The sequence below is a fragment of the Mustela putorius genome, unplaced genomic scaffold (assembly GCF_011764305.1).
Source record: "Mustela putorius furo isolate JIRA1106 unplaced genomic scaffold, ASM1176430v1.1 tig00003867_pilon_pilon_pilon, whole genome shotgun sequence".
NCBI lineage: Eukaryota > Metazoa > Chordata > Mammalia > Carnivora > Mustelidae > Mustela > Mustela putorius.
This window is the reverse complement of record NW_025422019.1, coordinates 13,951,073-13,968,615: the sequence shown is the minus strand read 5'-3', so window position 1 is coordinate 13,968,615 and position 17,543 is coordinate 13,951,073. Positions and strand designations below refer to the sequence as shown.

The 17,543-nt window shown below is 33.5% G+C and overlaps 1 protein-coding gene across 1 annotated transcript in view; it reads left to right on the top strand.

The window, feature by feature from the left end:
* ACTR3 (actin related protein 3) overlaps positions 1-17,543 on the top strand; it is a 59,375-nt gene that overhangs the window by 11,511 nt on the left and 30,321 nt on the right. The window contains exon 2 of the mRNA XM_004773362.3: positions 14,770-14,825. Coding sequence (XP_004773419.1) covers positions 14,770-14,825 — 56 coding nt within the window. The remainder of the gene's footprint in view (positions 1-14,769; positions 14,826-17,543) is intronic.

Sequence of the window (17,543 nt, the reverse complement as noted above, 5' to 3'; positions counted from 1 at the left end):
TAGAAACGAAGAAAATGTAATGTGATTATATAAGTGAGAAATCATGGATGCAAACAACAAAATATCTAGCTAATACAAGCCAAAAAAGTAATTACTGAAAGGATATGGTTTAGATCACAAAATTGATGGGAAGGCTGGAGAACCAGGCTCAGAAAAGCAGAGAAAACAGAGACCAGGCCGCGTGAGTCTGCAGTCGAAGTCATGTTGCAGGAAGTTGGCAGGATGCTGCAACTAGATACTAGCGATATAAATTCTAAAACATCTCTTCATCTTGTACTTACTCAGTCAAGATTCAGAGTTCTGACCTGAGCTCAGATTGATTTGATATCGATCATGTTATGTGTAGTAGGTGGCAGAAATGGAATGTATCAGTATCAGGTCCCTCCTTCTATAAAGGGATGTGAGGTTTCATGTCCTGCAAAGACTTAATCCTTGGTGGATTGATCAAAATAGTAGTGGGAATTTGAGGCTGGCAGAAAAAGTGCGTGTCCACTGTCATTAGAAAGATGAGGATGGGGAAGTTTTTTGTCCATTAGTCTTTATGTTGCCTTAAATTCCTTCATTTTGATAACTGCTTAATCCTTTTTAATAACTAGCAGTTTGAATTAACACGTTTTTTTCCCAAAAGTGCAAAAACCCTGTGTTTCACCCTCTGTTCGTTCTAAATGTGTGAATCAAGGACAGTTTATTAAAGGAATAATTAATGATGTTGTGACTAATACAGGATTTTTCATTAGAACAGAGGTGTAACAGTCAAGGAATTTGGGGATTATGGAATATTTTGGAAAGTAGGACCAACTTGATAAATTCAGTAATATGATAGACCATTTCTTTAAACTTTTTTTTTTTAATAGTAAACCTGAATTATAACTACGAGAATTTGAGCTGCGCTAATTTTTTTCTTTTTCAGAGATAATGGGCCGTATATATTTATTGATATATGACAAAATCCTAGAAAGTAGGAAATAAATAGCTTTTGCATCTTTTTTGTTGATAGTTGGAAAAACTGCTTTTCAGTAACTCTAGTGAGCATCTGAGCAAATGCATACTTTTGCCATACTTCTGTTGTAGGGAATATAAAGATGATTAGGAAATGGTGCCTGCCGTCTAGGAAGCTCACATCACATAATACCAGTACGGTAAATGCTCTGGCAGGTGTAAATGAAACTTCTTGGAATCATAGGTGAAGGAAAATTTACTTTTTCCAGGGAGGATGAAAAAAGATTTCCTGGTAGAGATAATAACTGAAGTAGGCCTTTAAGGTTGAATCAAGTATTGATAGGCGGAAATAAGACTAGCGTACGAGGTGAGAGAACAGTGGTAGGAAACAAAGTGAGGTGGAAGAGTATAGGTTGAAATTTGGATATGTTAGGTTTGGTATGGTACAAAGAAATAGTGATATACAATATGGTACAGAAAAGTAGTGGAATACTTGATATAGTATAGGAGAGTAGTAAAAGAGGCTGTTGTATGATAGTAAGTGCTTCTTGAGTTGAATTCAAAAGATATGTTAGAACTGATTATGGAGATCTGTAGTCAAGTGCTCTACCACTGAGCTATACCCCCAGGATTATGGAGATCTGAAAGACCTTGAATTCTGCACTGCTTTGGTTTTTATGCCATAAGTAGTATGAAGCCATAATCTATCATAAACCAAGCTTATGAGAATAGGAAGTATATTTGGTGACTTCATTATGGTGATTTATGGTGATGAAAATAAAAATAATATCCAGCAGTTATTCAGTGCATACTGTGTGCCAGGCACTGTTATTTGTTAATTCATTTGATACCTAATCCTCTAACATAGATATTGAGAGAGATGAAACTGATGCAGAAAGTATAAGTGAGGAAGATCCCCATAGTTAGCACGGCAAACTATACTGTTAGTCCTTTCTCTGGTTTTATTTTGGATGTAACCCCCTCATATTTAAAGGAGACAGTATAAAAGTCATTGATTTTGATAGATATCTTGAGTTCATATCTAGCTTTAATATTTCTTTGCAGTGGTTTCTTCTTCTGTGAGGTGCAGTTTCCCCAATATGGAAATAGATCCGTTTTGCATGGTTTTGGTAAGAGGGAAAATATAAAGCACATAGCAAAATAATTGATATAGAGTAACAACGGCAATTATTATTAAAATTACTATGAAAAGGTATTGCAGATCAGTGAGATCGTATGATGATTGTTTTTCTCTGATTCACTTACTTCACCTAGCATAATACCCTGTAGTTCCATCCACGTTGTTGCAAATGGCAAGATTTCATTTTTTTTTTTTTTTTTGATGGCTGGGCAATATTCCATTGTATGTATATACACCACACTGATATGTGGAATTTAAGAAACAAGGCAGAGGATCATAGGGGAAGAGAAGGAAAACATGAAATGAGGAAACTAGAGAGAGAGACAAACTCTAAGAGATCCTTAATCTTAGGAAACAAACTGTGGGTTGCTGGAGGGGAGGAGGTTGGGGAGATGGGGTGGCTGGGTGATGGACATTAGGAGGATATGTATTGTGGTGAGTGCTGCTGGGTGTTGTGTAAGACTGATGAATCACAGACCTTATCCCTGAAACATAACATTATATGTTAATTTAAAAAAAATCCCCAAGTAAAGCCATTAAAAGACTAAAAAAACCCAAAACAAAACAAAACAAAAAACCCACAACCCAAACTAGAAAAACTAGAAACAACCCACATGTCCTTTAATTTGTGAATGATTAAACAGACTGGTATGTACCATGGAATAATACTCGGCAATAAAAAGTAATGAACTATTGATATATGTTAAAAAAAAAAAAGGTATTGCAGGTAATCAACTTCTTATTTCATCACTGGAATTTTCAGTTCTACGCTGAATATTTTGGTACATACAGAAAGTTATGACATGATTCTTTAGGCTTATGTTTAGTTTCAGAGATGAAACAAATGTATGTGAAATAACTGAAGATGGTATATAATTATTTAATTGGAGATTAATAAAGGCTGTAGTATTTGGGAGGATGGTTTATGAAGGAGCTGAACTTGCTCAAATTCTTGGAAAATCATAATAGGTTATGATAGATGGAAGGGAGGGAAAGCTTTGTTAACGGAAGCTAAATTGGAAGCTTTATGATGGTAGGATAACTTTTTTGTTCACTCTCTCCAAGTTATGGCCTTGTGCATAGTATTTAATAATGATCATTAAATATTTTATTGATGAAGTTAAGTCAGGCAGGAATTTCAAAGTGTTTGAGGGAGTGATCAGTTAGGAGATTGGCCTGCTTGGAATTGACCCTGTTTGGAGCTGTGGGACAGTAGGTAGTTAATTTTACTTATCTTGCCTTGTTTGGGAAGGATTTAAATGGGAAACAATGGTTTAGAATTGATTTGATTGGCAGTAGATTGTGTTGATCATTAAGCAGAAGACTGATGAAAGTTAAACTTATGCAGTATCAATCTGAATCTTGTACTTTATTCTAAGAAGCTTATTGAGATATGATTAACATACCTAAAATTTACCCTTTTAAAGTGTATAGTTGAGTTATTCACAAGTTTGTGCAACCATCTCCACAGTCAACTTTAGAATATTTCATCACCCCAAAAAGAACATCATACACATTTAATAGTCAAACTCTGTTCTCCCTGCCTTCAACCCTTGGGAGTTACTAATTTATTTCCTGTCTTTATGGATTTGCCTGTTGTGGTCGTTTCATGTAAGTGGAATAATACCTCTTTAAGTGGTGGATAGTTGGACTGGTGTACCTGCAAAGAGGTTGGGAAAACATTGCTGTCTTTGAAAGAAAAATTATAGGGATGGGTAGAGAAATAAAAGAAGTCTCTTGGGTAAAGGAAAATGATCTGGGGGTGGGTTGAGTTTACTGAATATTTAGTGCCATCTACTGTTACCTTTTTTAATCATCATGACAGTGAATTCAGTTTTATTCCTTATGAATTAGAGTTAGTAAATGGTGGAACAGACATTTCACTCATGACTTTTTGATTCTAAGATCCATATTCTTTCTTCCTCACTAGTGAAAAGGAGTTAGATTTTATGTTTTAGACCTAAAAGGAATGGGAGAATATAATTTCTTTTTACACAGAGGAGTCCACTCCTTTCTTATACCTGGAGTTCTATCAGTTTTTTTGTGTGTGTCACGTTAAACATTTACTTTAATATAGTGAGAAAAACATTGGAGGGCATTGGAAATTCTTTTCAAATAATTGCTAATTATCTTTATAGCCAATATTCCCTGTGAATTAGCCACTGTATTGTCGTTCTAAAAATTCCCAACACTAGAAGTACAAAGAAAACTATAGCTGAGAATTGAGGTATTACAGAACTTAAGCAGTGGACCTCCATTTTCATTTAAAATTTGATATTTATACATAATACATACTTTGTTTTTATGACAAGGTAAAGGTAGAAGCTGGTCATATTGCGATAGAATTCTTTCAGCTTTAAATTAGTGGTGGTTCATACTCAGAAGTTTTGGAAAACTGGGTTGCACTAGATCATTAAGGTTCTTTCTGTCCTAAAGTTTGAGAGTCTTATATTCATTTTGTTATATGGTTTAAGACTGTGGAAACATGGAAGGTTAAAATTCTAGTGCTGTTTCTCCCTTACATAGGCTGTAGGTTATTAACTGGATTTACTGTGATAGTGTCAATACATGTTTGTTCTTTTCTGTAATGATTTTTTATTCTAGTTAATTTCAAACTTTTTTATTTTTAAGATTTTGTTCCCATTTAGTGGTTCAGTATTAATAACATATTAGAATCTTCAGATAGCTTTTTGCTTTGAGATAGTTTTCAAAGCAGAAAGAAATATGAACCATTGTATTAAATAAAAGTACTCTTTGTCAACTACATGCTTTTAATAAGGAAGATTTGAATTTGTAGAATCAAAACTAATATCCAACATAAGGGATGCTAATGTTTTTAACAAGCATAATGCATTTTACTACTTGAAAATATTCTTTCCTTAAATGAATTATTTTCTTTTAGAGAAGTACAATGAATAATAGGACAGATACTCCTCTATTGGAATTATTGCCTGCTAGCATTTTATCATATTTGTTTCATTATTTTTAAGAGCGAGAGTGAGTTATTGATAACTATTCTCATTCTCAGATCTACTTTTACCTACCCCAGAGGCAGTTAGGAGCATGATAGACCAAGCATTTCTTACATAAAACTTGTTTGTGTTTTGCCATTCATTACTCCCAGTGCAGGTCATCTCTCTTTTATAATTTCATTATATTTCCACTACCATTCTTCTAGTCACCAAGTCTTTGATAACTTCAAAAGTGTTTTTTGAATTCTGTTTTTTTCTCTAAGCCATTTCCAATTCCTTTTCCCTTCTTGCTGGCCCAGATCAACATCGGAGATTTTTTTCATTGCTGTATACTTAAGGGAGTTTTTGTAAATTTAGCTTGCTGCCTTGGGTCACAAAGGTTGGTTTAGTTTTCCAAAATATTGTATTGTGCTTATGCACTTCATAAACCTTAGGTAGGATAGCTTTGCCTTTTTCATTTTATGGTCTCTTTAAAAACCATTTGGGAAATTACACTTTCTTTTTAAATACGGGAGAGTGTAAAGAAAGTGTACTCATAGTTTGCCCAAGAGCATGTTTTAAATCAAAGTAATACATACGCAAGTTCATGTATGAATGATCCTTGGGATATGTAAGAGATTTACTCTTGGGATGGCACCTGGGTGGCTAGGGGATATAGGCATGGTTGGGAAACTTAACATTTTTTCGGTATTATTAAAATTTTAATGATGGGCAAATGTAGTCAGTTCAGAGTGCTTTTACTTAAAAAAAAAAAAAAGTAATGTGTATTGTTAGATCATTTAAGACAGAACAGTGTAAATTTAGAAAACAATATTCTCCCTTCTCTCCATCGTGCTGCCCGGAGACAATTATAATTTACTGTTTCTTTTGTAGAGTTCCTGAAGAATTAATGTATGCATATTCTAGCATTCTGTAATAGAATTTTTGATGTGTAATTTTATTTCTACTTTGTATGTAAATGTAAATCTCTGTTTACAGTTGACATAAAAAAAAGATACCACTTTTGAAAGTATCTTTGAGATTTCAGGGTATTCACAAAGTGTAATTTTCCTGTTTAGAATTGACATTAAAAAAGGACTAGGTTTGAAAGTATTCTTAAGGTAGTGCAGGGTAACAAGTGCAAGGTAATAAGCAATAATACAAGTACACACACGAACACACATAAGTACACACCATTTATTTAAAAATGGCAAGTTGGAAGGCATTAGGACTCTACTAATTTTGCTTAGGAATCATGCTATGAAAATTGAATGTCTCCAAAAGGGATGATGAAAATGAGAGATTTGAAAAGGGCCTGTGAGGAAATGAAGCATTGGGGTGAAATAAAACAAAAACAATGATGGAAAGAAGAATGAGCATTTATGTCATGTAAGTGCTAGGATTTATGTGTGCTATTCCTAATCAGTTATCAAGACTTTTTATAAGAGTGTAACTATGCGTTTCAGATATAACTCTGTGTTTTGCAGGGGTTGAGGGTTATGAAAGTGAAGTGGGTATTTAGAGGAATCTGCGGAGGTAAGTAGGCATCAGACCATAGCATGTTGAGGAGTGGTTTTCAAACTAGTGAAATTAATTGAGATGTTCTAAAAAAGCAGAGGCTTGATTTTTTGTCTATTAAACCAAGTTTGGATTCTTGGGTTAAGTCTTCCATAGTTACAGTATATGTGTATCTTTTTGGCATATTGTTGTATTTGTTTTGTTGAGGATTTTTGCGGCTGTATTCATGATGGATATTGTCCTGCCATTTTCTCTATTTGAAATGTCTGTCTCTGATTTTGATATTAGAATTACGCTGTCCTCATGAAAGGGTTTGGGATGAGTTTTTTCCTTTTCCTGAAAGAATTTATATAAAATGATTGTTATTTCTTCCTTAAATGAGTGATAGAATTTACCAGTGAAACCTGGGCCTGCAGTTTGCTTTTTGGAAAGGTTAGTGATAATTTCTTTAATAACTATGGGCTTATTCAGATAGATTTTTTTGTTTCATCTTGTGTTGATTTCAGTAAATTGTATCTTTGAAGCAATTTTGTCCATTACATCTTGAGTTTAATATGATGGCATGATGGTTTATAATTTTTTTTAACCATTTTCATATCTATTATTTGTAGTGTTAACCAGCTTTCCACTCTTTTTGCTGGCAATTTCCATACTATTTTTTCTTGATCATCCTTTTTCCTGGTACCATCTTTTTGTTAATTTTCTCTATTTCTTTCCTATGAACTTGATTTTCCCATCTTATTTATTGTTTATTTCTATTTTTTTTCGGGTTTACTTTCTTTCTTTTCTCTAACTTTAAGGTGGAATTTTAGGTCTCTGATTTTAGACCTTTCATTTTTTTCCAGTTTAAGCATTGAAAATTGGAATTTTCCTTTTAAGCACTGTTTTAGCTGCATCCCACACATTTTGATGTTAAAATTTTTATTTTCATTGCTAATCAACTTAAAATAATTTCCCTTGTGATTTTTTTTTCTTGAATCATGGATTATAGTCAGAAGTGTTTAATTTCCAAATGTATGCGGCTTATTTAGGTACCTTATTGCTCTTGGTTTCTGACTTAATTCCTTTTTGGTCAGAGAACAATGTATTTATGATTTTAATCTTTTACATTTATTGAGATTTGTTTTATGGCTTAGCATATGGTCGAGGTCAGAGATTGGCAGACTTCTCTGTAAAAGACCAAATAGTAAATATTTTAGGCTTTGTGGGCCACATACCATCTTTGTCTTAAGCTAGTGGACCAGGCATGGTTTATGCTGCTGCTTTCCTCTCCTACCTTTTCTCTTCGCTTCTCTTCCTTCTCCCAAAAAAAAAAAAAAAAAAAAAAAAAAAAAAAAAAGTAAAAACTATTTTAAATTCACTAGTGATACAACGGAGCACAGGTAGAATTTTATTTTTGGGCCATAGTTTACTCATCCATGGTCCAAATGAATGTACCATGTGTACTTAGTAAGAATTCATAATTTGTATTTCTTGAGTATATTCTGTAAAGATTAGTTAGATCAAAATCGTTATTAATGTTGATCCTCTATGCTTGTACTGATTTGGGGTGTGTGTGTGTATCATTTTATCCATTAACTAAGAGATAGGTGACAAAAGTTCCTACTGTAAGAGTTGAATTATCTCAGCATTCAATTATGATAACATTTGAAGTATGTTGAAACTTATGTTAATAGGCACATAGACCTTTAAGACTTGATGAATTTATCCTTTTATTATTATAAAGTTACTCTATCTCTGGTATTTACTCTTTTTCTTAAAGAGCAGTTTTATTTGATATCCATATAGCCACTCCAGCTTTCTAAGGCTTGCTTTTTGCTTTCTATCCATTTTCATTCTCCATCTTTGTATGGAGACAGCATAGTTGGGGCTTACTTACTTTATTATTTTTAAAACAAAAAAATCTCTTGTCTCTTTTAATGTAATAATGGTTGTGGTTGGACTTAGGTGTGCTGTTTTGTGTATTTATTTTTTGAATTATTGAATATTTTTTGGAATGCCATTTTAATTTACCTGTGGCCTTTTAACTATACCTCTTGGCATTTTTTAGTGATTGCTGTAGGGACTACAATATACATCTTTAAGAAAAGTTAGTACTCACTGTTTCCTTAGAGTTAATTTAAAACTTCATGCAAAGAGTAGAGACCCCACATCTCAGGAAGTCTGTTAACTCCCCTGTCTGCTGCTTCCCATGCCAGAGCTTCCCACTGTCCTTTTATGCTGTTTGTCATAGATATTACTTCTACATACAGTATAATTCTCTATAAGATAATATAGTGTTTGCTTTAGTTATATGTATGTTCAAAAAACTAAATGTAAAAAAAATCTTTTACCTTTACGTATTCACTGTTTCTGATGTTCTTTATTAATGCCTCACTGTCCCATGGTATCATTTTCCCTCAGTGTGGAAAAACTTTTTTCGTCCAGGTTTCAGGGCAATGAGTTTCTTTTGTTTGAAAATGTCTTTATTTCACTTTCATTTTGGAAGGATATTTTGGTTTCTATAGATATTTGGGTTGTCTGTTTCCCTGTGTTCTTCAGACTTCAAAAATGTTTTTCCACTGTCTTCTGGGCTTCATAGTTTCTCAGAAGGAGGTAGTAATTTGAATTTTTGTTTCCTGTTCATGGACCTTTTCCTCTGGCTGCTTTCAGTATTTTTTCTTTATCTTTAATTTTTAGTTTGTCTGTGATGTGCCTAAGTATGGTTTCTTTGTATTTATTCTGCTCTGTTGTTGTTGTTTGAGCCTTCTAGGTTATAAATTGATGTCTTTCACTAAATTGGTAAAGTTTTCTGTCATTTATTCCTTCAGAAAGTGTTTACTACCCTGTGTCTTCTTTGTCCGGGACTTCAGTATATCACCTTTCTCATACTGTCTCCCAAGTTTCAGGGGCTCTGTTCTTTTTTTCTTCATGTTTCTTCTTTCAATTTCTTTCTAATCTCTCTTTTTCAGATGATAATTTCTACTGATCTGCTTTAAGGTTCACTGATTATTTCCTCTTTTACCCTCTTTAACCTGTGTTCTGTTTAGCTCATTCGGTGATTTTTGTATATCTGGTATTACATTGTTCAGTTCTAGAATTCCATTTGTTCTTTATGTAGTTTTAGAGTTTCTGGTGATGTTTACAATGTTATTAATCATTATAAGTGCACTTCCCTAAAAAAAAGTGCACTTTTCTTTATTTCATTGTCATAACTTCTTTCCAGTCTTTATCTGATAATTCCAACATTTGGGTCATTTTGTCTTATGTTGAATACTTTTCCTTGGAGAATGGGTTACATTTTTAAATTCTTCATGTGTAGAGTAATTTTGGTTTATATGAAGATACTACTCTCGTTTATCTATTTTCTCGTTGATGAACATATGTTTTGCTTACAGTTTTGGGCCATATGAATAATACTGTTTTGAACAAGCGTGTTCACATCTTTGTGTGGACATGCATTTTTATTTTGGGGGGGTATGTACTAGAAGTAGAATTGCTGGGTCATATGGTAAGTGAATGTTCAAATGTTTTCCAAAATAACTATTATCTTGCATTCCATCTATGAATGTATGAACATTATCTCAGTCAGTGTACTTTCAATCTGCATTGTTTTAAGCCCAAAGAGTTGAGCTCCTTTTCATTTATAACTATTTCTATTTCTTTTTCCTCAAATGGCTACTGTCTTTTGCCTTTCCTTCTTTCTTTCTTCTCTCCTTTCCTCTTTATTTCCCTTTCTCCCTTATCATCACCTTCTGGATTTCCTTTATATATGTTAAGGAGATTAATTCTTTGTCTTTGAGTACAGTTTTTCTCTGTTGGTTATTTTTCTTTTGGCTACTTTTGGTATGTTTTGTGAAGACGTATTTAATTCTTATGTAGTTGAAATATCTTTTTTAGTGTCTGGATTTTAAATTTTAGTTAGAAAGTCTACATTTTATCCTATATCTTAGGACTTATGGTTTAATTTTTCTTCCCTTTAATCTTTGATGCATTTAGATTTATATTACTTAAGCATGTATGGTATGGCATGTACCCAATTTAATTATTTTTCACGTAGCTACAAAGTTTAGGTTTTTTCTTTTTAATTATGGTAAAATATACACATCAGAACATTGTTAAGTGTGCAGTTTAGTTGCATTGAGTATATTCACATTGTTGTGCAACTGTCTCCCCCATCTTAGGAACTTTTTCATCTTCTCAAACCGGAACTTCCAAACTGACTTGTATGTCCTACTCTCTGTCTATAAATTGACTACTCTTGGTACTTCATATAAGTAGAATCATAATATATTTGACCTTTTGTGATTGGCTTATTTCACTTAGCATGATGTTCTGAAGGTTCACCCATGTTGTAGCATGTGCCAGGATTTCCTTCCTTTTTAAGGCTAATATTCTACTGTATGATGTATTTACTACATTTTGTTTATCCTTTCACCTGACAGTGGACATTTAAGTTGCTTCCACCTTTTGGCTTATATACATCATATTGCTATTGATATTGGTCTTCATGCCCTTGCTTTTTCTTTTGGTTATATACCCAGAAATGGCATCGGTGGATCCCATAGTAATTATGTGAAGAATTGTCACATTGTTTTCTACAGCAGCTGTACCATTTACTTTACTATCAGGAATGTGCAATGGTTCCAGTATCTCTACAGTCTCACCAACATTTGTTCTTTTCTTTTCTCTTTCCTCCCTCACTCCCTCCCTCCATTCCTCCCTTTCTGTAATAGCCAATCTAATGGGTATGAACTGGCATTTAATTTGGTTTTGATTTATATTTCCTTAGTTATTAATGATGTTGAGCATCTTTCCTGTGTGTATTGGCTTTTTGTATATCTCTTTTTTGGAGAAATGTCTATTCAAGTGCTTTGCTCATTTTTTAATTGTATTGTTTATTTTGTGGTTGAGTTATAGGAGTACGTTGTGTATTCTGGATATTAACTCTTTATCAAATAAAGATCTTCCTTCACTTAAAAATGAGCTCACATCTGGATAAACCTATTGTAAGTTGGAAATACCCTACGTTGAAATGTATTTAGTATATCTAAAGTAGCAAACATTATAACTAAGCCTAGCCTACTTTAAATATGTTCAAAAGCTTAAATTAGTCTGCATTTAGGTAAAATAATCTAACAGAAAGTCTGTTTTATAATAAGGTAATATGTAATTTGTTGACTACTTTCCTCAAGTAAAAAACAGAATAGTTGTATGGGTACAGAGTGATTGTAAGTGTATCCATTGTTTATTATGATCATGTGGCTGACTGGGAGCTGAGGCTTACCGATGTTGCCCAGCATCACCAGATATATCATACCGCATATTGCTAGCCCAGGAAAAGATCAAAATTAAAAAATCAAAGTACAGTTTCTGAGTGCATATCACTTTTGCACCATTGTATAGTCAAAAAATTTTGAGGTGAATCATTCTAAGTTGGGAACTGCGTGTATATGATTTGTAGGTGTAGGTGGGGTATTTTTGTTTTTGTTTTTTTTACATTCCATGTGTGTCTTTGCACTCTGTTGATGGTGTCCTGTGGTGCAGAAAAGTTACAAATTTTGATGATGTCTAGTTTATTTTTTTGTTATTGATTGCTTTTAGTATCAGATTCAAGAAATCATTGCTAAATCCAGTGTCATGAAGTTATTTGGCTATGGTATTATAAATGTAGTAGAAATGATTAAATGTTGTGGTATATCCATATGGTTGATATGTTATAGGTAGCTAATTTTGTCTTTTGGGGAAGAGCACACTTATTTTGGTTATGTATTGACTGTTCTATATTACCTTCATTAGACTCTTCTTATAGTGTTTGTTCTGAAAGTAATTTATTGCTGAATATGCTCAGCCTAGGGGATTTGATTTTGACCAGGGATGGAATATTGATTAATCTGGTGAACTTGATAAATGGAGGTTTTCTTAAGGGAATTTCTACTATAATATGGTTTTTACTTCAAATATCTTACTGCCATATTTAGGAGATGGTATTTACACACATGAAAATAACAATATAGGCCTGTATAGTGAGTGGTTGTTGAAATAGAGTTTATTGAATTACTGATAGTTAAAATGATCAGAAAGGACTTCATGGAGGAGTCCTAAGTGGTGGGAGCATTTTGAGAGGGTGCAATGTAAGCACGGATCACATGTGATGGGGAAATTGCAAGTCATGTAGGGGAAAATGAGTAATAAGTGAAGTGTATTTTGAGCTGAATTCATGGAAGCAAATGATGGGAGACACTTAAAAAGCTTAATTGTGGGGGCACCTGGGTGGTTCAGTGGGTTAAAGCCTCTGCCTTCTGCTCAGGTCATGATCCCAGGGTCCTAGGATCAAGCCCCGCATTGGGCTTCTCTGCTCAGCAGGGAGCTTGCTTCCCTTCCTCTCTCTGCCTGTCTTCTGCCTGCTTGTGATCTCTGTCTGCCAAATAAATAAATAAAATCTTTAAAAAAAAAAAAAAAAGAAATGGGAACAAGTTTTGTGGGCAGTACAGCTTCATTTGAGGATTTTGAGTTAGGCAGTGATTTTTAGGGAGATTATTCTTTGTAGGGGTCATAAAATTGGAAGTAAGGTATTCTATAAGGGTATTATGTATAATGACTTGAACTGCTTGGTGATTAATGGCAAAAAAAAAGGTGGAGAGACTAGATGAAGGAATAATTAGGTGTTAAGAGAGTAGACTTTTAGGGTGTTGTGGCTCAGACTGTTATAGACTATCCTGTTTTGTAAGTCTTTATTGTAAATAAGACATAAGTCATTTCCATTTGTCTACTGTAGGGGCAAAGTGTACTGTTGGAAGATTTGGGAAGTTTTCATATAGAGGCAGTGATACTTGAATTTTGTAGGATGGGTAAGAGTTTAGCTGCATTCAGCATCGAAAGGGGAGCATCTCTTGTAGTTGGAACAGTGTTGGTAATGGCTTTGTGCCATGCAAATGAGTTGGTTTGTCCAGAGACTGTTAGCCATTTTATGGCTAGGGAGACTGGTGTAGTGTGTCAGGGCTGCTGGAAAAGGTGATAAAGAACCAGATATTAAGGGAGCTCTTCTGTATGCCTTGCAAAGAAGTTTTGCTTATTGATTTTTCAAACGTGAACAGTGGGGAATCTTGGAAGAGGTTTAGTCAGACCATTATCCCATTTGGACCAGTTTATGTCGTCTACTTTTATTTTAGTGATTTAGCATACTCAACACAATTAGTTCTTGAACTTAAGTTTTGGGACTAAAATATCCCCCAAAGAGACTTTTTTTTTTTCCTTCTTATATTAGGGGGAAAAATTATGCAGATATTATTAGAATTCAAGAATTTCACAGCAATTTACCTGTCTGTTCTTTAGCAGTGAATCTGAATATGGAATAATGTAAAATGCTGTCCCTTCTCTTTAAAGTCTAGTATTCATTAATAGGTTTTCATGCATGGCCACAGAAGTCCAGCTATCTCCTATGTAGCCCACAACATGCAGCTTATCAAAGCTCAGCTTTTATAGTTCTTAATCATCATTGTTATTATTTTCCTGTTGTAAGATTATAGGCTGAATCCACTGTGGCAAAACATTTAAAATTTACAGTTATTTTGAATAGTAATGCATTCAAATAGTATGAAAAATATTTAATAAAAAAAATCTCATCACTCCTGCCTGTCACCTACTCAGGTCCTTCCCTAGAGACAAGTGAAATTAGTGATTGCTTTATATTTTTCCAGAGATATTCTGTGCCCGTACAATCAAATTATTTTATATGCTCTTACTCCTCTCCCTTACTTTTGTACAACTATAGCATACTTAAAACATTGTTCAGTCCCTTGCTTTGTTCAATTAACAATACATTTTGGAGATTGTTCCATATTAGTCCATAAAAAGCTTCCTCAATCTTTTTTAATAGCTGCATAAAGTAACAGTATAAATTTAGCATATTTAACTAGTTTCTCACATCTTGTTTAAGTTATTTGCTGTCTTTTGCTGTTATTAGCAAGATTATAGCAAATGGTCTTATTGCATATTATTTCACATATGTATGAATATCCCTGTAGGATCTGTTTCTAGAAGTAGAATTTGTTAAAAGCTGTGGGTATAAATTTGGTACAGCTTTGGAAAGTAGGGATGCTTAAATACATTGAAGCTATAGAATTTTGTATATTTACCCACAGTGGAATTACACTTAATAACAAATGAAAATCTAAGAAATAAATTTGTAATCGCTAAGATATTAGTGAAATCCTTATAATTTCCCTTTTTGTTTTGCAGGTATACAAAGCTAGGATATGCTGGAAATACAGAACCACAGTTTATCATCCCTTCCTGTAAGTATTTTTTTAAGTCACAAATAAGCTGATTTAAAGATCTTTTTCTGTAGTAGTTAAAGTAAAAGATAATTGTTTCTGATACTGTATAAGATTTAGCTCTCTAAAAACATAATGGTTTGCGTGAAGTGTGTAAACCATCACAGACCTGTACCCCTGGAGCTAATAATATACTATATGTTTATAAAAAAATAAAATTATGAAAAAGAAAAAACAAAAAATCAAAACAAAAAAAAAAAAACATGGTTTGCTGAATGTGACCTCGTTTCCAAACCTCTCACCATTCATTTTAGCTGTTTAGTTCTTTGTTTACCAAATCTACCAAATCTCTCCTTTTAAAAAGACAAAAATAAATGAGCTGCTAATTAAATATTTTTTGCTTTGAGGATATTACTGTTAACAATGCGTGGATTTAAATATTAAGTAGTGCATCCTCCATCACATATATGTGAAGACTGTTCTTTGGTGTGTGGACGTGATTACCGTTTACCAGGCTTGGGCTTATTGACATCCCTGATGACAACCCTGATGACATCCCTGATGACATCCCTGCGTGTTTTACAAGAAGGATGACATCTCATTTTTAGAGATGTTGATTGATTTTCCATTGTTTTTGTTCTGTCCTATTAACTTCACACTGGGCTGGCCATCAACTTTTAGTAGTTAGTGGTTTTAAGAAATACTCTCACATTTGGTTTGTTAGTGTTCTTATTTGTTAGTATAGATTATGTATCTGGTTCTTGATAGACATACTTTTGTACTTTTGACTTTCAGATAGTTCACCTTTTGTACATTATATAGGAATACCTCTGATCTACTTGTTCTACTGCTATATGAAGACTTGAATGTACAGATGAAAAAACCTCTGGAGCCATTGCTTGGTGATGCTGGCTTCTAGAATGTCACCAAGCAATGGCTCCAGAGGCTTTTCATCTCTAAAAATGAGATGTCATCCTTCTTTTAAAACACGGACTCAGGAATGTCATCAGGGATGTCAGTAAGCCCAGGTCTGGCAAACGGTAATCACGTCCACACACCAAAGAACAGTTTTACACAGGAGTTTATGTGAATAAATATTTTTGTGTATTCTTCTTAATTTCTGAAAATAAGGAAATAGAAAAATAAACATGTAGGATAGTAGTGAAAGAAACTTAGGTTTCAATCAGTGAAGTTGAGAGCAAGGTAGGAATTATTGGGCTTATCAAAAACTGCCAATCTTTAGTTTCAAATGGGCACTCATTGGATATGAATAGGTCAGTAGTTTTGTGATTAATGTAGCAAGGACATAATTAAACATGAAATATGAGAAATGCATTATCAAATTTGTATTTAAAAGGGAAGCTTATATATACACATATATATACATACCTATATATATAGACGCACACATATAACACACATATAAATAATATACATAAGCATATGTAATATACACACATATTATGTATGTTATATATATGTTTTACACACACATACATACATACATATATTAAGGCCACCATAACAAAGTACCAAAAACTGGGTGGCTTAAAACATTCGGAACTTACAGTCTGGAGGCTAGAAGTCCAAAATCAGGGTGTTGTCAGCAGGGCCTTAATCTTGCTGACAGCTCTAGGGGAGAAACCCTCCTTGCCTCTTTTAGCTTCCCATGTTTGCTGACAGTGCTTGGTATTACCTTGCTCGTGTTTGTACTACTCTAGTCACATGGCTGTCTTCTTTTTGTCTTCACATTGTCTGTCTTCTCTGTGTGACTGAGTCCAAATTCCCTTTTCTATAAGGACAGCAGTCATAAGGGATTAGGGCCCACCCTAATAATCTCATTTTAACTCACACGTCTCTATTTCCAAATAAGGTCACAGTTTGAGGTACTGGGGGTTTGGACTTGAGCATAACTTTTGGGAAGATAATTCAACCCATAAAATGCCAAATTTGTTATTTTAGAACTTATAATCTTTCATAAGGTTTATATTGTGGTTATACATTTATTTCATGAGATTACTGATATTTTATGTTCTTAAGTGGTTGTGTTGTCTTTATTGGAGACCCATATATTGATCTTTTGAACCTTAGGATCTTATCACCATTGTATGCAGTCTTTGTTTTCATCTCTGCCAAAATATGCAATTTTAGTTTTCATTGTCTGTCTTATGAGAAGTTGCAGCATGTTAAAAATCCATTTTCCTATTGAAAGAAGGTTTTTGATTTGGGGTTTTTTTTCCCACCGATTTTAATGGTGCAAGTCCAGTGTTTATAGCCAGTTTAGATACAGTTGATTGCTACTGATGAGCATGGATATTTGATCTGGAAAGCTTGTTTATATGGTTCAAGGTTATTTGCATATATCTTAGTTTTTCAGGGAACTTAGAATGAGCTGTCTTGATGTCTGTGTACATTATAAATACTAGAGAAGCTTTCTAAAATTTTGAAGGAGTAAACTGGATTTAGAATGTCATTCATTCAGTATTTTCTATCCATCTTATTAGGGATAATAATTGTTATTAAATAAAAGTGTAGTATTTAAGTGCATGCAGGTAACTATTTTGAATGAATGACTGCTTGACAGATTCAGAAATTTATAACTTAATTTAAAATATGTCACAACTTTAGGTCAAAAACAGTATGCTGGATTTCTGAAATAATTTGAGGGGATTATTTTGATTTTTACCTAAATGACTTGAAATTTCCCTTTGTATATGTGATTAGAGTTTAACAGAACCC